Source organism: Homalodisca vitripennis, chromosome 5, assembly GCF_021130785.1.
Source record: "Homalodisca vitripennis isolate AUS2020 chromosome 5, UT_GWSS_2.1, whole genome shotgun sequence".
Classification (NCBI taxonomy): domain Eukaryota; kingdom Metazoa; phylum Arthropoda; class Insecta; order Hemiptera; family Cicadellidae; genus Homalodisca; species Homalodisca vitripennis.
Window position 1 is genome coordinate 129,010,552 of NC_060211.1, and position 24,668 is coordinate 129,035,219.

The 24,668-nt window shown below is 32.8% G+C and overlaps 1 protein-coding gene across 1 annotated transcript; it reads left to right on the forward strand.

The window, feature by feature from the left end:
• The first annotated feature begins 622 nt into the window (after window positions 1–622).
• Window positions 623–2,463, forward strand: LOC124363914 (E3 ubiquitin-protein ligase MARCHF5-like). The gene is made up of 2 exons (XM_046819184.1): window positions 623–953; window positions 2,104–2,463. Exons 1-2 carry the CDS (start codon window positions 682–684, stop codon window positions 2,405–2,407), a joined length of 576 nt encoding a protein of 191 aa, XP_046675140.1. The 5' UTR covers window positions 623–681; the 3' UTR covers window positions 2,408–2,463.
• Window positions 2,464–24,668: the final 22,205 nt, after the last annotated feature.

Consider the following 24,668-nt stretch of genomic DNA (forward strand, 5'->3'; position numbering starts at 1 on the left):
AGAAACAGCATTAGAGAGTGTGTACAATGAACAAGACGTAGCATCGGAACACTGAGAGTTCTACGTTAGGCTACTTCAAGGATCGTTTCAGCCACTTTTAGCATTTTTTATAAAAATGCTAAGTTTCCCCAGGAAGGCTTGGTCGGTTGTTTTCATAGTTTTTATCACTTCATAAAGTGTAAACTAGAACAGTTTACACACAAGGACGAAAATTAATGGCATTATCAAAGAAGACACGTTACTGATATGTTGAGAAAAACCCCCAAAACTGCAATTATTTTTGAATAACTGTAACGTTCACATCAGTATACTGATTTGTTGCTAAGCATTTTCTTCAACATAAAGTATCTCTCAACTTAAATTATAGTTCCTATTAAGATTTCCTTATTCCTATTTCCTATTAAGAATAACGCAGTGCTAATGCCAATACAACGGCAGGAAACACCTCCCGGGAGACCGAGAAAGAACACCTTGTTGAGAAGGTGCGATGTTTGTTATGGGGAAATACCCGACTTCGATGAGAGGCTGGAAGCCGTATGTCTTTGTGAGGGAATTGAAACACAGTTCCACTATCGCTGCCTGTGTAACAAAATACGGCAATTTGAGGCTGCGAATCCTGGAGTCAACGCAACGTGTGGGGATTGCAATTCACCTTACAACATTTTTCCGAAAAAGGGGTGCATGACCAACTTTGTAGAGGCCTATGGAAGCAAAATAATCACCTGGCTAGATTTCTACACTCATGTCGTGTGTGTTTACGTGTTTTCTGAGGCGGCACTCACTACGTACGGTCTCATGGCGCTTGCTTACATCTATGGGACAGAGGGGGCCAAGAAGATTGTACTGTCCCTGCATCCAATCATTGCTGTGACGCTATGCATGAGCATACCCTACTCTGCCATTTTCATAGATATCTTTCCATGGGAGGAGATGGTGTTGTATGGCTTACGCAGGTGCTTATTTTGCAACAAATAGTTCGTAAGTAGAAAATGTTTATAGTTTTTAGTTTAAAGATTGTTGTTCACGATGGAAGGTTTTAAAGTTTAATAGGATTTTGGACATTTGTAATCGTTACATGTTATATTTATGTTACACTTTTTTATGTTTGTCATGGTCATTTGAAATTACTTCATGAACAGAGAATTGTGTCTCTCGCAAAAATTAGCTTTATCCAGAACTGAAAGACAAAATGAAAACTCGTTTAAAATGTTTCCCAAAATGATAAAGTCTAATCAAATCATGTTTAACGCAATCTAATATTTTTCAACTTTTCTTGTTGCTAGAATATTCAAACTCTTAAAGAATCAACTTTTAAAATATTCTATTTGTCACAAAACAACATATTGTCTAGTTATATTTGTGTCTTTTTATAACAAAAGTTTAGTTAGATTTACTCGATTAAGTTCATAAAAAACCGAGCTAAAACAGTTTAGCTAAAGTAATATACTAATATCTCCGACATACTCGTATGTACAGTAGAAGGAAATGCTATCCCTTAGTCAAACATTTTATTGAGATGCATGCAAAAATACATAAGCAATTGTTGGTATTCTTATCCAGTTTATCAGTCACACTACGTAAAAATAAATTCTTAATTTTTAATCGTAAAGACAGGTAAAACTACGTTTACTGGTTTATTAGTCACTCATTTTAAATAAATATAAACTGAGACTATAATCTTCAATAAATTTAGTACTTATTCATTAAATTGAAAGCCCGTATCTATGAAAACATAATTATTTTATTTTGTTTATTACACAATTTTCATTTGGTTTAAGTAGTGTTCAAACAATGTTATACTAAATACAGCCAAATTATAAAGACTTGTCTCCGTTGACTTACTTAGTAACAATAAACAGTGAAGGTCTTAAACCCATCAACTGATTAATTGTCGGAGATTATTTACTAATTCAAAATAAATACTTGTGCGACCACATAGACAACAATTTCAACAGAAATTATTATTCATGAATGCAAAATAAAAGTTAAAAGCACTATTCCAAAAGTAATCACTATTTTTATAACCAGTTACAACAAACACGAACGATTTGCCTGTGGCGCAATAGTGTGTTACAAAATAAAACTGATATAATTTTTTTCTAGATGCTCTAACTTACCAGTTATCGGAAGAATCTTTCCGGAAGAATTTCCAAATGCTATACAGGAAGAGCCTAGGAATACGTCTTACTATCAAATCGTCGGAGGAGGAATGATGCTGCCTGTTTATGCTAAACTCGTGGGAGATATTTGGTTTAGTGGCACTGACTCAATATTGCACCGCCTGGTACTTGGCGGCATTGCGTTCATTGCTGTCAGAGGGATCCTGTTAATGTACGGAAGGCAAAAGTCCTATATACGAACTAATACTATGTCAATTACCACCACTTATCGAGCTCGACAGTGGTAATCAGAAGAGAAATGGTCGCAAAAGCACTCTTCATCAACAAATGTTAGTAAATTGATTCAAATATTCACTGCATTGTTTTTTATAACTGTTGCGTTTTACATGGGAATCCCTATGTTTATTTGTATAAACAGCAATAGTTACGTAATTAACTTTAAGGTATAACCAATTTTTTTAACGCTGAGATCTTAGCAACTATATAGTCAAATATTGTAACCTACTTCTCAAAAGATAATGTTTACTAATTGTATTACAGTTAATTAGTTAATAATATAGTTAGTGTCTGCAAACATATATTATTTCGTAGATTTTCCGAATTATTTAGCCTAAACTCTAAACTGCTCTCTAAACACTAAAATTTCCCGTTCATTAAATGTTGACAGTGATACCACTCTCACAGTGAGGGAGGTAGAGGAAAATAAATCACGGGGCTCAATTCCATGGGGAGGAGGGGGGGGAGTAACAACTTACTCACCGCTAGTATAGTATAAAATATTATATTATAACATAGAATCACGAATTAAAAATTTAGATTTTTCAAAGTCAAAATATAAAAGCTAAGTTTGTAGAGTCTAAAACCTAGAGATATCTCACTAAGCATTAGCGCGCGCGGGTCCCGCGTCTGCCTACCATGCTAAGGTTTACCTATCTTGGAATTTGATCAATTGAATCCAAACTAGCTAGAGGCATTCATTTTGAGTCTATAATTCAAACATTTGTGCCGATAAAGGCCAGAAAGCGTTTATCCAACTGCAATAATGATAATGTTTTATGACTTTGCTCTATAATAGACAGTCATGATTACTATAGGGATCTTTACGCACTTCATTTTAATTCTACTTCACGTACAAACCAGATACAAATGAGAGAAAATATCTGATAATTAACAAATTATAATTTAAAACCAAGTGTTTTTTATCTTGTTTGCTGCGTATAAAAGTACACTGTTAGTAATGTTATGTGAAGCAATATACTCGTATTCATAGTAGTGATGTATATAGAAAATTATTTCGAGGTGGGCTGACTCACTCAATGGTCTATGAAGGACGTACACTCCTAAAATAGGGGAAATCTTTCCCCAAGGAATAATTGTTGAGCTTTAAGACCTTATAAATGTGTTCTAGCTTGAAACAAACTACTGTGTCCAACACTAATGTTTGTCTTTTAAGGTTTCAAGAGGAGTTGAGCCGCTTGGCCCCTCTTATATACATATTTTAATCATGTATATTTTAATCCTGGCAAATGAGATACTTGCACGGCTACTGCCCATTCATGCTAAACCTTATAAACAATTATGTAATAAGAAGGGAGGATTTTAACTTATTGAGTGTTCCTGAAATTCCTTTGAATGTTTTTGGAATGTTCCTGAAATTTCACAAAACTTTGTTAACCCTTTATAGGTTGCCTAATATATGTTTAATTCCCTTAATGCTCACTGGTCGAAATATCTATACTAGCATAGAAAAGTTTTCATTATGCCTGAGTCTATCATGAGTGACATCTCAAAACTTTTTAGATCCAGTCCGTTCACAAAATAATATATTTAGTTGTGGACTTCTTGTTTATATGTTTGCTATTAAGAAGGCATAGGTCTTAAGCGTCTTGAGCGTTGACTTATTTTTGTACGAGTTCAGAGCTGAAGATGACCAGTGTTTGTAGTAAAAGTAAAGAAACAAATACTGGAGAACACAAACTTAATAAAGTGCGATGTAACATGCTAATAAAAAAATATTTTGTCCTTCCAGTTATTTGAAGGTTTGCTATTTTAATAATAGAAAAAGGAAAATAAATCTGGTTCAGTTATTTGTTTTTGACGGATTTGCCATTGTATTAAGTTGCTGGACGACACACTGAGAACACAGAAGAGATGTTGTGTTGGTGTATGTGGTCGTTGGTGTGTCGCTGTGTGCTGTGAGGCCGGAGTTGTTAGCTCGATACTGGGTCGCCACGGGAACTCCACGTCCTGTCTCTCTTCTGCTTCTAGGTCCACTAATCACCTGCGTGTTTCTACTACGCACAAGTTTGCGCAAGTAGGTATGTTATCATCTATTGATTGCAACGCTGTACTAGTAGATATGGGTTTCATTGCCTATTTCACCCATAAATAGCTGTGTGGAACAATACATTTGTACAATGTACAAACAGCTTTGCTTTCATCATTGATTTACCCTTGTTAGGAAAGTCTCCTAATTTATTCATAACAAAGATTCCCATTATTTAAAAAATTTAGGGTTAATAAAAACCATACAAAAATTAACATTGATTTGATATGGTTTCCGAAAATATTTTACAGCATGGATAGGATTTAGTTTTGAAAAATTAAACTTAAAACTAAAGAATAAATACGATTATTCTCATTAGGAAAACCAACGTAGTATAACATTTCTAGATACATCTGAAAAAAACTTCTGCCTCATGTATGAGATTCCTGTAAATAAATCGATATGGCGAAACAAGTCGAGAGAACGAATACCAAGACTTATTCCCGGTTATTTTTAAACTGCTAGTATAAAAGGTTTCTATCTAAATAATAATAGTATTCATCTGGTTAAATGCCATAATCAATGCTAATCAAACTTTATTTGGTGCTACAAAAAAAGTATTCAGAGCTACTTTAAAAAAATGTATATATAATTACCATCCATACTGCGTTAACATTTAAAAAATTTGAATTTCAAGTTAACGGTTTTTAAATATAATTTTAAATTTTCGTTTGAAAGGCGTTTAAAACAATTATTTTTGTATTTAACTACTGATTTGAGTGCGATAGGCTCATGTGAAACTAACCACATGAATTACACATATAAAAATCAAAGACCAAAATAGTACATCATTATTGATTAAACCCGACTAATTTCAAATCCAACATTAAAAATACACCATAAAATTAAGAGTAAACAATGCATATCTATTATATAAAAATGAAACTGTTCGTGTGTAACAGCATCACTCACAAACGGCCTGGACGGATTCGCCTAATTTTTTTTTAATTTGTTCGTCTTGATCTGTAGAAGGTTATAGGATACTTTTTATCCCTTTCCCGATTCAGGATTCCGCCCACTGGTTACAGAAATACCCGTAAGAAATGCATTGCAGCAAACATATGTTATTAAGTGAAAGAGTCTTTTCAAATTTTTAATCAGCTGTTCTTTGTAAACATATATAATGCGACAAAAAAATATATTTATATATAATTTAATTACTACACTTATAGTTTTAAAGCATAGAGTAAGCTTAAAGAGAAACGACAAATTTTGTTTAATAACTGTTTCTGCAATCACTGTTAAACATAGACTTTACTATCCAGATAATACAATTCAAATTTGACGTAAAAATTCACCTTTAACTGCAATATTTATTTTAATATAAACCATGCTCATGCTTGATCAGAAGAGCAATGCAGATATCATAATTACTATCTTACGTTGGCTACAAATATAAAGAATGTTATAAAATCAACCTTAGTTGTTTTTTTTTTTGACAGAAGTATCAGGAATGTGGTACATACCTTCATAATGCGCCCAAGAAGCTACTCACGAAGGAACGACTATCAATTATCTCAGCAATGTTTAGAAATGTGATAGAAAATGAATAAGTGAATATAGTGTACTGTTTTCAACGGGAAATTGCGTGCGAAGCCGCGGGAAACTTATTGAAATGCGCAGCGAAGCGCGCCGGGTCCGCTAGTGTCTCATAAAAATAAGATTAAAAATTAATTATTGACTATTATTTACATCATGTAAATGAAAAATTTGCTAATAGGCTACTACACACCAATATAATTTTCAAAAGTTATTGTAGGCTAATATATTTTGGCACGTTGCGGAATCAACTGTTACTAACAATAAAGGAATTACCTTTAAGTTATTTTTTTAAGAGTAAGTTGATAATAATGCCTTCACTTAATTTTTAACAACATATATTATCGTCATAATATATGTTGTTAAGACGATATTAACAATATTATATTACAATCATAAATTTATACAAGTAGATGCTATGGTCTCACTCTAACGTTTATACACAGTAATAATATACATATTTATACATAGGATAATCCAGCTCCTTCAATCACACTTAGGATTCATCATGGTGTCCTTAACAAAGTCAACGCCTTCTCAACAAAAGGTAATTTTAAAAAGAGTTTTAATTATTTAAATTTCTTCAACTCAACTCTTGTTAGTTTTAAATCTATGTTGTTGATTTCGAAAATTGCCTATACCTCTATCTCGAAATGAACGCTCCTGTCCTGTATCAAATTCGATTTATGTTACAGAATCACCCTGAAAATGATAGGACAGTAATCTAACATCTAAGATCTTCAAAAGTTTTCCTTGCGCAAATCACCCAAATTTAAAACCACTTCCGGATCTATAGTAGAGAGATAGAAGGACTGCAAAGATCGTTGATTATCTTAGGGATGCTTTTAGATATCTTACCATTGTAGATAGAAGTAACAAATCCTCCACCAAGTAAGTGACTGTGCTCGAAAAAATGAGTGTCCATGGTGCCTATTGCCTCATTCGGAATACGAAGCGTCCGTAGGATGGTACAAACAACGTAGGATGAGGATGCACAAATAGAGATTCGCCGCTCAACCGATTTATCACTTCAGGGAAAAAGTTTTGTAAGATCTCGCCATTTAGATCAAGTTTTCCAACCAATTCTTTCCTGAAGATCATAGGATGGTACGTCTGGTTCAATGGCATTCCGTGGAGTACGGTATTTTACTGATAAAAATATCACGCATTACACAATATTTTACAACGCCGAATTTTACAAGATTTGCGACAAAGTAACATCATTGGGGGACCCCAGATTGTGATAATATACATTATAGTACTAATAGAAATAATAATAAGATAAGCTTATTCAGCAATCAGATATATATTTGCTTCCAATGCTTTCATACTTTCAAACTGCTTTGGTAAACGACGCCGAAAACTTGCAAACTGACACAGTCGGCAACACTCAGATGGTAAGCCTGTGTTGATTGAATCGGTCACTGCGAAAGAGACTAAGTACAAAGATAATCTGTCGTTGAGGCTGACCCGTCTCTACCGAATCAAATAACGTTGTCTATGTGTTGTGCAATTTCATAGTGCAGAATTTGGTTATCTCATAGTTTCCTTAATCAGTTTGCATCTGGACTTAGGGGAATCTTCAATAAGGGTTTCTTAATCTACCATATGAAGTGGAATATGGTGATCACTGTGGATGTCTTAAAGCTGCCTCAGCAAACACAACAACACAGACTAATTATCAAGATTTTAAATTACTGTTTGACACTGAAAAATGTAGGGGTTTTTCTTCTTTTTCTTTGTTAACTTAGTACAAGAAGCTAAGGAACTCTGATTGTATTTAGACCTAAAAGGACTCTTACAATGCTTCCGGTTGAATAAATGTCTAAGATGATTGGAAGGAGCAGGGGTGGCCTTCTGCCTATGTCACGTACATCTTGGGGTGGGCAGTATCTCAGTCATGACACCTTGGAAGAAGGAAATCCAGTTGTGGTTCAGGCTCAAAGAAGGACTAGGGGTGGTACTCACTCCTGTTTAGGCTTGCAAACACACCTTAACAATAAGGAAGCCCCACCCATTACAACACATCTGGACATTTATGGTTAGTGATGTTCCCATCATGGACATTAACCACTGAGTTGCCCTTATGTGATACATCGGATTTTGCTACCCTGTGTAGGTTCTCCTCTCCTGTGTAGAACTATCCTCGGGTAGTAAAAATGTTACTTTTCAGAGCTAAGTGACTTGAAGTTCTTTAGACGTACTCGATTGCTGTCGATTAGGCTTATACAAACACAAATTAGCGCTGAAAGTTAAGGGTTGAATCTCAGTTAACATGACATTAATCCAACAAAATGCAAGTACCACTTTGTGGGTCGTGTTAATAGGCCTCGGTGCGTGTTAGAGTTGAGGCTTCAATTTGTCAATTAGTCATAACAATGTGACCACTTATTTTGTTTGGTATTTACAGGATTACATATAATAAAATTTCAACTACAGTCACCACAAATGTTAACAATCAAATCAATTTTTTATTAATGTTGAATAATACCATAATTAAGGATCCGTTAGGTCCTTCTTAAAATCGTGTCTGTCGAGTACGTCCGTTTTTGCGATCCTCCTCATAGAAAGGTTCTAGATACATGAAGCTTATGTTACAATCGTGGCAGGCGCTTTGGCCAAGGAAGAAGCCATTTAATTTTGGTTTTAAAGGTTAAAGGGCAGCAAAGGAACAATTAAAATACCATTTAAATCGGGACTAATTGTTAACCATATTCACAACGAGAAAAGTGTAGAAAAAACAAATTTGTAAGCAAACAGCGTATGCTGTAAAGTTAATTATAAATGGCATTTTCATCAAAGTTGCTAACACATTAGGTGAATTTAATGTTTTGAATAGTAGGGTTCATATGAAAATTGGGCATTCTTAAACTGCATTAGCGTTACATTTTCTTGTGTACTTGGATAGAATTAATTGTATCAATGTATTGCATTTGCATTTTGACATATTTTGATACATAGTCACTATCTATAAAATTTTGATTTGGTTTCGAAGGTAAGTACGTATTAAGTGAGTGTGTGTTTTTTCAATAAAAAGGAAACAAATTCTAGGGAGTTGAAGAGAGTACATATAGTAAAGTCTGTACTTTTGTTAAGCTATCATGACTTCAATGTTCAAAATATTTCTCAATTGTAATAGCATACAGGGACAAATTCATTTAACTATGTTACCGCATCCGTTATTTTACGTTAGAATGATGCTCATCTCTTTTCAGCCAACCAGAGAGAGGCTTTTAAGAGCGCAGCTATCGTGCCGGCTGACGACGACGAAATTTATGAAGCTCGATAAAATCATCTGGGTCTGTTTAGTTTGATTTAATATAAAACGTGATGTAGCTCTGGTCCTACATACATCTGTTGTAGCACTACGAGCGTGTGCCATGCAATATCACTGCTGTACTGACCACCCGCCGAGCCTCGACTGACACGACAACATTCGTACCGTCTTGTACATACTTCTTCCCTTATCTTTAACTTTACTTTACCATCTCACTTTCACTTTTTATTTTCTTTTACATCTTCTTCCATCAGTAAAGAAAATTCCAACTAAGTCGTAAGAGAGCAGGTTATGCATGAAACCATTCAGCTGTTATGTATGTAGTATCTTTGATTGTATTAGTGAAGATGGTAGGTATGTATTTGTTACTCACCTAATACAATCAAAGGTACTATACTACCTCCATGTGATTTCCTCTAAGTTATTATATTTTTAATTTTTAAATTATTAGAACCAACCATTTTTCTAAACGTCTTTAAGATCAGTAAAATTACAATTATGACGAATTAGTCATAGCTATTCTATATAAGTAATTTAAAATGTTTTCTTAAAAAGAAATAAGGCGAATAAACATAAGATTCGTAGAAAATAAAGACGCTTACGGATAAGATCTTTATTTAGGTAATAAAGCTTATTTATAAGTTGGTACAAAGTGGAAAAATCCTCTTATTTTGGTTGTAACTTTCACACTTACATAATGTATTTCTCGTTTCCAATGCACATGTAGATAGTAATTAGTAAGTAACATTAAATTCTGTAAAGGAAAAAGATTTTTCCGGGCATTTGCCATTGTTCAGTGATACAAACAAAAAATCAGTAACACTACGTTTCGAGATCTGCAATCTGATCTCTTCTTCAGGGGTAAATTACAAACTAGGTTAAAATAAACAAGTCATACCAGACCGTTGTGACAGAACTCGCACGTCTTTAAATTTGTTATTATACAACCGGTTTTAAATATTTTAAAATAAAGTACTAAATTTTTATTTTCTAGATAATATAATTCATTACTGCAACTTTTGTGTACATTTCGCGTTAAAGTCACAAATAGTAGTAGGTGTAGTAGCGTTTGATAGTGTTGATGCGCCTGGTGGTTATATACGGGATATCAGACCACAGCGTAACAAGCAAAGAATCGAGTTTATCAAAACCCACCCTTGTGCGCGTGTGCATGTATTATCAATCACGCGAGATGTCAGACCATCTGCCTGGCCACAGCGTACCTTTCATTCTCATCATCATCATGTATACACACTCCCTTATCTCGACTCCAACCTGACTTTAACCGCCAACCGGATACGCGAAAACGCATGATCTACGCAAATATCAGACAATTATTCCGCCTTATTCTAGCAACTGTAACCAATACAAGTTGCTTTATATACTGGGAATATTTTGCCATACTTCATTTTAATAACACATTTTTGGGCTTTTAGTAAGGAAATAACCATTTTTCAGTTATTGAATCATAAATTAGCTGTTATCCGCGGCTTTACATGACATTTTTTAAAATCGAAGTCCTTATAATACGTTCAACCTGACTCATATCATACTTTGCTCATGTAGAAGCATTTCTGATTAGAATTAATTTTATTTCCAACGTCACAGGGCAGCCTGCCTGCAACAGTCCCAACCCAAAAATACAAAATACATTTCCGGTCAAAAAGCGTTTACTCTGCAACCCTTGTCATTTACTTCCGGTGTTAAATATTTCCAGAGTAATAGTAGAGATTGCCTTATTATTGCCCCGATAGAAAAAAAAAAAAAAAAAAAACTATATACGTGTGTAGCTCTCGGAAATCTACTTCCGACTACTTACCGCTAATTGTAATCTACTTTCGATTTCAGGTAGGTATTTCCAGTGCCATAGTATGAGTTTGCTTATTACTCCGATAAAAAACTATATACAAACTATATATAAAGATGTAGCTTTCGGAAATCTACTTCCAGCTCTTGTCATGTACTTTCGATCTAAGGTATTTTCCAGTGCCATAGTTAGAGATCGCCTTATTGCCCCCGATCAAATAACTAATACTATGTAGCTTTTGGAAATCTACTTCCGGCTCATGTGATCTACTTTTGATCTATGGTTTTTCCAGTGCGAGTTTAGTCTTTGATGTCCCGTTGAAGAAATATACATACTGTAAATACGGAGGACTGAAATAGCCTATATAGTAGCAAGTTCACGCAACTATCCAAAAAAATCGTTTATAAGGTTTTGCATTGCAAAGTTCTATTTATTGTACTGTAGTCTTGGATAGAATGGGTTGTTCACACGACATGTTAGTATTCCATATTTCTCTGTTTTTTCTTAAGCCACTTTTAAAATGCCATATCACAGTTTCAAGGACGTCCACCAGTTTGGAGTAAAAATATGTGTAAACATTCACAACTTTTTTCATTGAGGTGGGTTTTATAATAGTGTTTAAATAACATTTTGCGTAAGATGTTTTAAATTCTTCAAACTGTGCAATATGAAAGCAAAAGTTTAAATTTAAACAGATGTTCCAGTTTATTTGGCAAAACTTTAGCTGAAAGTGTCAACAGCTGTCCTTATAATACGTTCAACCTGACTCATCATACTTTGCTCATGTAGAAGCATTTCTGATTAGAATTAATTTTAATTCCAACGTCACAGGGCAGCCTGCCTGCAACAGTCCCCAACCAAAAATACAAATACATTTCGGTCACAAAAGCGTTTACCTGCAACCCTTGTCATTTACTTCCGGTGTTAAATATTTCCAGAGTAATAGTAGAGATTGCCTTATTGCCCCGATAGAAAGAAAAAAAAAAAAAAAACTATATTACGTGTGTAGCTCTCGGAAATCTACTTCCCGAGTTAAATTTGGATTATGAAACATATATACTACAATTTTTCACAATTTCAAAATATTCCAAGAAAAATTTACAATCTTTCTCTTCACTTTCTTTATTTCGTTGAACCTTCCTTTGTTCAACGAATATTTTACAAAAGAATTTGCTGAATTGGTCCAAGCCGTTTCCGAGATTAGCTAATAGCAACACTTTGTGTGATTCATTTTTATTTAACCCTCTCCCAGCTCGCATTGTTTCCAGGCGCTCACGGTGCTTCTAACCTCAATTACTTCGCTCTGTCGGTCGCGCTCGGTCAAAATACGCGGGCGCCCTGAAACTTACACACGTTCTGTCATTGTAATTAACTATAATTATATATATTAATTTTTTTTACTATATATTGGTTCAATGAAGTTGATTGTACGAGACCAGGGAGGGGGCACACGGACAGCTGGGCGCCGGGGTTGTATGTTGTGCTCAGTTACTTGGTGAAGGTCATTGTCTGGCTCGCCGTCACTGCCCACTGCCACTGTGATCACTCCGAACTACATCCTTCAATGCCACCAACCACTTCACAAAGCTCTGGTACATCATTAAACTCACTTGAATCGTCGCAATCACTACTAATAACGAGAATCGATTTCACTGTCCACGAAGTGTACGACTACAAACCCGCCATTGTTTCCACACCAACTAATATAAATAGAAAAATAATGGAATAAATCCTACTGTAAAAGGTAAAGTAAAATGTCTCCTGATAGCAAAAAACCCATCAGGTAGTACAAACTATTGCTACTCGAGAGCAGCACTTATCGCCTCTATTGGGTAAAGCAGTGCGTGCGATCTGTGCTGTAAGCTGCAGTGGCTATGTGGTGGCCGTGCCGATTCCATGCCCTGCGAGCGGGAGAGGGCAGATAAATAAAAACATATTTGTGTAGAATCCAAACTAGAATTACGATAGTAACAGATGTCACTAAAAACGATTTATTGTCTCACAAATAGAATATGTGCTTCTATGCTTAATGTACATTTAGAATTTAATATAATAACACGTTTTGGAATTGTATTTAATTGTTGCAATACACGTCTCCTGAGCTTTAATTAAAAGCAGACTGAAACACTTGGCCCAACCAAGAATGCATTCTTACAAAACACATCTACTAGGCCTATAGTTACGGAAAAGCCTATGTTTAGGCATCAGATACTTTTCAATTTTTCATAACTAGTGAAAGTAGGCCATCGGACATAGAGATAATAAATACTGCGAAGGCGTCATGTAAGGTACTCTGTTTTTACCTCATGTTCCAGAAAAACTGACAGGAATTAATTCTATTTCGCAAAAAAGGTCAAGTAATTATGAACTTTTTGTTTAAACTTAAGGTGAATATCTGTGTCTTGCGTCTCAAGAAAAATCCGTACATTTTGGCAAATGGATTTGTCCGTTTTACTTTTTACAGTAGAATATATTTTTTACTATTTGAGAGTAATGTAATGTGGATATAATGTTGGTTTAATATAGTTTCGTGAGCAATGGGAAAAATTGTTCAAAATTAATGAGAATTTATGTTTTTAAACTTAAGAATATAGAGATAAAATAGATGTAAGCAGAAAGTATTTTAACCGTTCATTAAGATTTTTTTTAAATAATATAATGTTAAAAACTTAAAACACTTTTTTTTATGTATGTCAACATAGTTGGAAATGTAGCTACAGTTTTACAACTTTTGTTACTGAACCATACGTTTTGGGGCAAAAGATGTTATTTAATTTCTTTAAGAACAAATACATTTACCTCAATTTGAGTGCAAACCAGCTGGTGTAGACAATTTAGTTTTTAATATCAAGTACCATTAATAATTCATATATGTCTGGAAAGTAAAAATAATGTGAAAATTTTAAAAGTTTTACCTAAAGCACTAACAAAAAATCAGCAAGTAAACCAGTTTACTTCCTAAATACTAAATATATTCTTACAGTTTTATTGCAAATTGGTAAATGTCGATTTAATAGTTTTTCATAAGTGTTTTACTATGTTGCCTCTCTTTACACTCACCTAATTTACTACTCATGTTCAAGATTGTACTATAGTAGTTAGTCAACACATTCACACTACGTTTTTATACTTCAAAAATAATTTTTTATAGATTACTTCATATATTAAGTACTTTATTTATTGTTTTCAAAAAGTTTGAAAATTTTTTAATCGAAAATCAGTTTGCTCAAGAGGAAAAACTTTGAATGAATGATAATACGTTATATGTTGCCGAAATGTAACGTACCTATCCTGTTGTAGTCGAGGTCTTGCACCGAGTGCAGCTCGCCGAGCTAGTGTCTACAGAGGCGGTGGCTTTACCAATCGACGCGATGAGGGGTGGTCGGCGCGCTGCTCAAGAGTGTCTCAGCTGTTCCTGTCCAGTGGGCGCCGGAGCCTCCTCCAGCGCCGCCCCACAGCCGCCGCCGCCCTCAACCGCCCCGCAAGCAGCAGTCGCCGTCCAAGCGTGCCAGCGCCCGCACACGCGCGCCCGCCCCCGCGCCCGCCGCCAACAAGAAAATGGGCGACGAGAAGTCGCCAGGCACAACAAGCCATTCCTCAACAATACCAAGTCTAGCGCTAAAATTATCGACTCTCTGAAGAAACAAGACTCACTTCTCTCCAGGTGATTAACATTTTGGTTCTTAGGGAAATAGAGTTATTTTTTGTTTTAATATAAAACTAACCTGACACAAATTTTTATCGGAAAATAATTTAAGCCAAATGGCACCGCTTTGTATTTTTTCCATCGTGTTAGATATATGAAAACGAGAACTGTAAAGATATTTGTGAGTTTCTTTTAGAAGCAATAAAAATACAATATTTTATTAGATAAAAATTTAAAGCTTTTTAGGTAAGAAAATGATAAGAGCGTTTTTTTGAAAAAACAATTTCCAATACTTGTCTAATACCACATTTTTTATTTATTCACTTTTGGCATTGTCTGCTTCCTTTTCCCAATTAAGTGCCCGAGATAGTTTATAACGACTGAAAATTGGGAAAGACTTCGACCCGCCGATTTTATTAATTAAAGATATTTCTAATTTATACTTCATAAAATGTGCCACGTTTATTAAAATGTACGTATAAAATGAACTACAAACCAGATTATCCATCTTATTAGTAATCCATCTTATTATTGACATAAAGTTAGATTTTATTTTAAAATTATTTAACCAAATGAATTTTTTATAACGTTAGTTAATTAATTTGTTATTGCGTCACGAGATTAGTAAATAAACGGTAAGAAAATTTATCTAAGTTGATGAGTCTTATCGAGAAGTATACAACTAAACTTCAATGGTACGATGACACTACTCCTTGATCACTAATAGTAAAATGTAATTAGTAATCTATAAACAATCTAAGAACCTAGACAGTTTTTCTATCGCATTTGATGATTTTTGTATACATTGGGCCTCCACAATGCAGGTTGAATGATTTTTTGGAGGGCGGGGCTAATCCCTAACGTTTTTTTACTGATTTCTTTTGTAAAAGGTTATGAACTTTAACACTAATAACAAGTTGAATAAATACTTAGCGAGCATATAAGTGATGTAATATATTATGAAAGCCGCAGTTTTTCCACAATTAAATAAAATGTACAGTTTCGCGATCCTAGAATAAATTTCTGATAATAAAAATGATAATATCAGTACTAAAAATTAGATTATATTCGTCATTGCATAACAAAAAGTAGACAGGTAATATAGAATAGTGGGCAATATGAACACCAAGATTTACCTTATTTGTTATTATTCTGATGAGGAAGAGAGATAGAGTGCACTTTTTACGGCTTGAATTCGTAATGTGAACATTCGATTAGATATGGGTTATTACGAAATGGATCCGAAATATAGATAGTTAAGGGACCTTTAATGTAATACCTTTAAAGGATTCTGCTGCCAAAGCGACATAACATACTCCTTCCATAGACGACCTCTGATGCTATATATCATACAGCAGATTCGGGCAATATGGAATGCTATGGTTACAATTTTGCTTGAATCCGCTGTCAAGGGAAAACACCATACACCCTTCAGACGTGCATGATGCAATTGTAGTAAAGACCAATTGTTTATCATTTAACTTTTTCGGGTGTTTCCCAAAGAAAAAAAAACCATTTAAATATGTGTGATTAAAATAAAATAAAATGTACACCTAAAGAGTTTTAGTTTTCATGCAGAAGCCATGTTTCAGTATAATACCTGTTTATTTTTGCGAGCAGAGAGGTTTTTCAAAGTAGTGCATCCGGTCGTAAAGTATACTAAAACCACAGTATTACGTATTCAACTTATTTGTTGAAAAGAAAAAAAACCATGAGCACTCATTTTTGTTTATTATAAAATATTAAAAACAGTGCAGTATAATGATTTCAATTAAAAAAATAAATTCATAGATTATAACATAATATAATTTCTTTTCTATAATTGATTTTGTCCCCTCCAATTAATTTACTACACCTTTTTTTGCTACCAATATTTTAATAACAAATAAAATTAATTAATTAGATTTCAAATGTGAGTGGGAGTTCGCTGTTTATCTTATCGTGGTAGTAAGGAATGTTCAGAAATAATATATACATATCTTATTAGAATATGCAGTGCACAAAAAATGAAATGGCTGTGGCCGCCTGAGGATAAATAATGGATCAAACTTTTCAAATTTGTAGGATAAAAGTGATTGTTTCATAAATCGATATTTCATTTAAATATGATGATCAATAATAAACAATCAGCAACTGTAATACTTCTTTAATAATAAAGAAGAAAAAGCATACTGACCCGTACAAAAAGAAAAGAAAAACTTGATACTTAGAAGTAATAGGCATGGCACGTCGTTTAAAAAAACTATCATAAATCAATATTATACTGTAGTGTCCGGGAGTACCCTTACTTACTCCTAAGTAATCGTGTTTAAAAGTAATCCATAAACGCTACTTTTTAAAATCCATAAAATGGTTGAGGTTTCACTTAAACAATAAAAATAAATGAACAGTATTTAGGGATCTAAGAAAATACATTCCATCGTTCCAGTGATACAAATAAATCCAGTAATACACTACGTTTCGAGATCTGCAATCTGATCTCTTTCGTCAGTTAAATAACTAACCGAACATATAATCAAGTCTAGGTTAAGATAATCATACTGGAGCGTTGTGTGACATGCGTCAGTCAGGAATCACAACCACCAATCAGCAGGAATCCTCCACTAACTCTAAACCTAAAACATGCACTTAATAAATACTAAACACAAAATGAATTATTTAAAAACTAAACTACAGAAGACAGGCCACAGATGATCTGCAGCTGTCGACCAACCACCTAGCACAACACTTAGTTTTTTGTATTACCGAACGATGGCAATGTTTCCGGAAAATCATATTTACTTCCACAACCCTTTCATCATCAGACACAATCTTAAATCAAAGAATTGGTATCACACATAACGTAGCTATGGAGGAAAGGGTTGACTCAGTGTGTATATTGGGGTTTAGCTCCAGTTAAACTTTTCCCTCTTAGTGCAGCGTCTGGCATCTGACGGTGTCACAGACTTGATCCTCGAAATCTGGAGAAAATATAAACGTCCGGAATAAATAAAAACCGATGAGAAAGAAACTTAACATGAACTCTTTGCATAATTTTTACTTAAGAGACACATAGATTGCAAAATATAGTGTGATCTACGTAAAGAAAGGTTTTCTCATTAATCTCATCACGTGCCCAACTGAAACGATATTTTTAGACAGTAGAATAAGGATATGAAGTGTGAAAAGTTAATCGATTAAGAAGCATGTACTGTTATAGCAACGATTCTTATGCGGATCAAATTTTAATCCTGTTATACTTATATGAATGAAAATAAAATGTGCCCACGGACCCTGCAATGACCAAATATTCTTATAGATACGGAAAAAATTTTAAGGAATTATATTTTTATGTATTTATGCATAACTAAATGTTATAAACAATATATATATTTGGTTTATAATAATATTGTTACAGACGTCTCCTGTTTTATTAAATATACATGAAATGGAGTTGTGATTTAAAAGTTTTCAATGTCAAGATCCTTACCAATAAAAATTATTCATAATTTTCCAATTTACAAAATATTGTTTTCTTCTGTATATACGAGTAAAATAAACGAAAAAGTACTTGAAAATTGGAAAATTATTATTTAACGATGCAAATTAATTAAAGATTTCAATAATTATCTAAAGGTTAAAATTTATCGACAAGTTCTACATAAGTACGTGCTAACCTATTTAGAGACAACCATAACTTTCTTATTACTGTTTATTTAGTGGAAAATTCATTATTTACCACAGTAATGGTCGTATTCACTTAACATTGACGAAACTCATTGCATTCATCTTGTTCTTCAGACGCCAGGCATAATTTCTTTTTCATGTAACGAGCAATTATACATCTAGTGTAATTTTCTAACCAAATAACCCCTTAGCCCGCATTGCTTTCTAGTTAACTCGTACAATTTAGACAGCATTATCATAAAAGTGACTAATTAAGTGGAAAATTTTTGTGTTTTGAATTTAAAGATTTAACTGTATCTAAGTTTGTAAACAAAAATACAGTGGTAAAATTATATATATAGTATATATATACTGTATATGAATGTTTGTGTTGTTTTGACCTTTATGGAATCGCAAATATTAACAGACCATTATGAAAATTTGTATGTATAATGTATTTTTTCCTCGGAGAAGGTTTATAAGCTAATGCCCATTGATGTAACTCACCACCAAGTGGCGCTGCAAAAGATAAAAGTTTAAAAAGCGCCTGCACACTATAAACTGCAATTACGAGAACAGTTACGTATATTACATAGCCAAACACTATTTGAAGGCACTAAGTTATTATGTATATTAGGCTTAAGATACATTTTCTGATTGAACTAAAGTTTGAGTGTTAGACACTTTATAATAAAGTACATGTACGTGCACAATGGCTATAAACATAAACAGATTTCTTGATCGTCGGGCAACAAAGGCAAACTCAACATCGGCTTTGGTAAATATAATTCAATTTTAAAACCCATAAGTTTCACATACACGGGCAAAGCTTAATGAAAAAGCGTGCGAAGCTGCGAGAAAACAGCTAGTGTTTTTATAACATTTTCAAAGAAAGTTGGGTTGAGGGGGAGGTGTGAATTAGATTGGTGGGTCTCCAAATATTGCCTTAAAGGTTTTCTAAGCATTATGGATCAATTTAAAAAATTTTTCCATAGTAACACATTAAGTTTACAAGGACAGGACTAATAATGTTATGAAAATTGTTTTGGGGTTCTTACAAACAGTATATAATTATTTTTGTTTAATAAATACAGTATAAATTAAATATCTAGATTTTGAAAACCATTAAGTATAAAAACAAACTGTTTTGTAAAAAGAACTATAGCCGTTTTGCATTACATAATAAATTTGACTTGCATTCACAAAACGCCAAAATTATAGCTACATTTAATTTTAAATCCTACTAAACCTCGATGTTATTGTGCCAAATAGTTGCCTGAAACAATACGGTTATTGTAACCATGTGGGACAAACGTCGCAGAAGCAATTGTAGGTTCTTGGAAACATTAAGGAGGTCAAACGCTTTAATATATGCTATTATATAAAACAACTGTAATATCGTGTTTTTTTATAAAATATGATAAGAGTGGCCCATTGCTATATAAAAATAGACGGAAACCGGAAGGTCGGCACCACGACATATCCCTTTTAACCTGAACACAGATTATACTTTGACCTCGTCATGCTAAAATTTTAGTGAGTTTTGTAAAAGGCCTTCGGATGCTAGACTCCTCTCCTACGCTTTCCCCGAAATTTCGCACTTATAAATTTTTTACTAAATTTTGCCTTACAGACCGTATATGTCTCAAAATCCACTAACCTTACGTGTTTTACCAACATTAATTTTCTATTAATATTTTATATGTTTTTATATATATTTTATCAAATATTTTTCGATGAATTTTCAAACCCCTTCACTAAATCCGTCAACATATGCCGGGCTTTTGGGGCGTTCCCACCACTTCTTGGCAAGGTATTAACTCAAAGCAAGAATATAATACTATTTTTGCATAACAAAACTACTGCAATGTTTTACATATCAATTTTATGCAAAGGGAAACTGGTTCCCTCGGGGGTGGCCCTGGTCCAGAGTGGGTATATTTACTTCTATTTAGTTTAAAATTTATATCTATTAATTTCTATTCATAAAAGGAGTCTTTTTTTTATGTGTTAAAGTTAATATATTTGTTATTTAGTAGATTGTAATGCAGTTTTATTCTTATCAGTCGATTGTATAAGATTTATTCATTTTTATTCTTTTAATTAAATCGTTATTACAATGGATTTTATAGCATACCTTTTTTCAAAGTTATTTATATGTTGTTAATCCTTATATTAAAAAAGAAGAGTTAAAAGCAGTATATTCAATGCTCTTGATATTTTTTAAAGAGAGAAGGAAGCAAAAGACCGCGTAAAATCAATTTCATGAGAGCTGATAGAAACGGAAAGTAAGATATAAGCAAGCATTAGAATGTAATATACTTTTATAACTCTATTTAATTATTAAATATAATATATAATAAGTAACGGAAAATAAAACACAATTTAATATAGGTTAAAAAAGTGATTTTGTCAAAATTGTAATCCACAACATCTACATCAAATAGTGGATTCGTATATAAAGCGAAAATTGTATTTTAATCAGAAACGTAAATATAGAACCCTAAAATAGATACCTACATATATCTTCAATTGTATTTGTTATCGAAAATGAAAGATTATGAAACACTTTACCATAATTAATTAAAAAATTTCCTGTGTTAAGTGTCTACATTTTTGTGTGTTGTATGAGTTGTGTGTATTGAGTATAAACGGACTGTTGAAGGACTCGATGGAAAGTATTGGGTGTTGCGAAACAAAGGACTACAATTAAAAATGTATCTCTCCCTTAATTTTGCTGAATACCTTGCTATGAAGGACATCCATTTACGAGTTAATTGTACCAATCATTTTAATGAAATCCAGACAAATTTCCAAAAAAATTAATTTCCACGAATATGTTGCAGACTTATTTAAAATGTAATATTTGTCTTATTATGTGAATAACTGCTTAGTAAACATGCTTCTTGTATATAGTTACCGATAAACACCTTTGACATTTTTCCGGTGGAAAATTTCACACTGCTCTTTGACATTTTAAAAACAAAATGTTAAACTTAAATAACAGGATATTTTAGCGAAAGAATTTTTAAAATTTGTTAAATGAAATATCACTGGTTTTTGATTTTATTTCTGATTTGGAGTCCTAATAAATATTATAAATGCGTAAAAGTGCCATCATTTGTTTGTTTTGATTTCAACGCATAAAGAGGCGTTTCGACCGATTTTTACTGAAATTTTACATGAATATTCTTAGGATCCATGGGCATTGAATATAGGCTTTTTTAGGTTATTATTACTGTCTGAAAATATCCGTTCAGTAGCATGTCCCAATGATCTCTAAAAGAAGTTAAAAATTTCCATCTCATGGTCTCCTAAAGTTGTGAAATATTAAAACTGAAAGTGCCTGTTAAATGTAATCAACTGGTCTCATTTGCGCACATTGTATTACGGCAGCACCGATCATATAATTTCATAATAGTTTACCCGGGGGGGGGGGGGGGGGGGGGGGGGGGGGGGGTGGGGGGGGGGGGGGGGGGGGGGGGGAACAACGTTGTTTTATTTAGATTATAATTTATATAGTGAAAACAAATCTAAAGTAACAATACTTCCTATTTCAACATCTTAGTAAGAGGATAAACCAATTAATTATACAATGGATTACTTTATATAGTCCAGGTAGTTGAATTTGTAGTTCCCTTAGAAAATATTTGACCGGCATATTTACCAGTAGCTGAATGAAACAAAACAAGGAGGGAACTAAGGTGTTAAATGATTCAACAAACCATTCCGCTCCGTGACTAGAATTAGAGGGAAAAACATAGCGGAGCACAGTGAGTATCCATGATACCTATTAGCAATGGGGAAATCAACAAAGACAATACAACAAAAACCGTGTGTGTGTTACTAAATTGGAATTTGTATTGACATATAACTCGGTGGAGTGGGCATGGCATCTATTGGGTCGCTGATTAGCGGAAATTCAATACTCGCTGTAGGAAAAAAAATACTGATATCATTCCTAGCACTGGTGGTACCGAGGAAACAATATTATAAAGAAAATGACTTGAGAAGCAAGAACATGTGTGCTTTGACAACTGTATCATTTGCATCATTTTTTACATATCGATGGACACACTGTTCATTAATTTTAAGTATTGAAATGGTATTAGTAATGTTATTGTTGTTTAAGTTTTTTAAATAGTTCAACAACAAGTATAATATATATATAATATATATAATATATATAATATCCAGTACAAATTTTAAGAAAAACTGTACTTTTTTAAATCCATTACAAAATTAGGAGAGTATGATAAATATCACTTTATATATATATATATATATAACATATTATATTCACTTCGTGTTTGTATGATGCAGAATATGTCTCCTATTATAACAAATTTAGACTTCTTAGTTTAAATTTTCCTTTAATATTTCGCATTTGCCTTTTTTCAAAAAGGATAAAAATTAAAAGGTTATAAAACAAATAAATAAACACAGCAACAAAATTTACACAAGTAAGATAAATAAGACATGTTGCATGAATAAATAAATAAACCGGAATTTTTGAAACATGTGATTAACACCAAAGAGAATATATATATATATAAATATATATATATACTATATATATATGATATATTGTATTCTCGTGGGCAAAAAAAGCAAAACTCCAATTCTGTTTTGGAAATATATAATAAAGTTTGAATTAGAAGTGCAAAACCTAAAATCAGAATTTAATCACAATTTCCGTTTTATCTCAGGCTCTCTTCTTAAATTATCGAACACTGGATAGAAGGGGTACATGATGGCATGATCTATGCGAATAAATTTCCAATTTTTAAATATCATAGAATGCTATTCGTATTCACAATTACAAAGTGCTTTCGCTAAAGAAAGAGTTTTTGTTTCTTTTGAAATTTGGAGTAAAAAATAGTTTCAAGTGTTTACTTGCAGCAAGATCATATTTCATATACTCGTAATGATCAATATTTATTGAAATAAAACTTTTTTTACTATATTTTCCCAGTACTAGACAAACACTTGTAGGGGAGGAATAAAACCTTGAGAGGGACGAGCAATAAATAATTAGCAGGGAAAATAAATCCGATGACAATCTCGATGGACAAGATTAAACGACGGTAAATAAACTTTTTTAAAGAGATGATGCTCATTCAAAGAGACATCACAGGATATAGTTGTTATAAACTTGTTAATTTTTACGTTAAAAGTACTTTACTTCTCATGTGTTTAAAAATGTAGCTCGAACCCTAGGAAGACATGCAAAAATGGTAACCAAATTGGGGAAAACATTATAGAAAAATATATTTTACCTTCTTATTCGCGCTGGAGGTGTGGCATCTGCCTGCATTACAGAGAGAGGAATATACAAACTCACTCCATGGCCAAACCTTTCTTGTAATATTATAAGTAGAAAATTTCAGTTTTCATTTATCGATTTTAATATGTATAGAATAAATATCATAACTAGACTGCATTCAATATTAATTAAGTGGACATGTAAAACATATTTAAACCTATTAATATCGCATTCATTTTCTTGGAATATTTATATACAGACTGTTTTGAACTTTATAAATCGACTCACTCGTCCTTTGAAACGGTAATTGAAAATAGAGAATTAATGATGTGAAGTTCAAAAATAATAAATTGACTAAATGTTTACTTATATTTTGTAGGTATTTAACAACTTTGACCAATTCACAATAACAAGTTTTAGGTACAAACGGAGCTTTTTCCCCAATGCAAAGGTACCATACGATTGGGTAACGATTGTATTATGTGATAAACCCATTTGATCTAGTTTTTGAAACGGTATAACTAAAACTAATTTACGATAACATTTTATTGCTGAAAAAATAAATAGATGATTAGGCTACGATTATATCAGATTGTGAATTAGAAAATATTTGCCTACTTTATTCAAAACTGCTTATGTAAAATATTATTAGTATGAACAAGATAAAAATTACTTCTGTGGCTTATATTTAAATTATATCAATAAATCTTTTAAAATTATACTTTGAAAATTAAGTATGGAACGTTAATAAGAACGTGTCAAAAACAAATCGGCTAATGACTAATCTCTGTTAGGTTTTCAATAAATTATACAATTATTCATTATAAAAACTATATCAGTAAACATCAGTTTAATGGTTACAAGAATCATGTTATAGAAATGGCTCATTGTTAAAAATGATTTAACTGTAATATGCCTTGTCAAGGACATTTTATATTTTCCTATTGTTTGTTTTAGGCAAGATATTGCATGTTATTTTATTAAAAACAAACACGGAAAATATACATTTAATTAGCCACTAGAATAAGTGATAGCTTTTGTT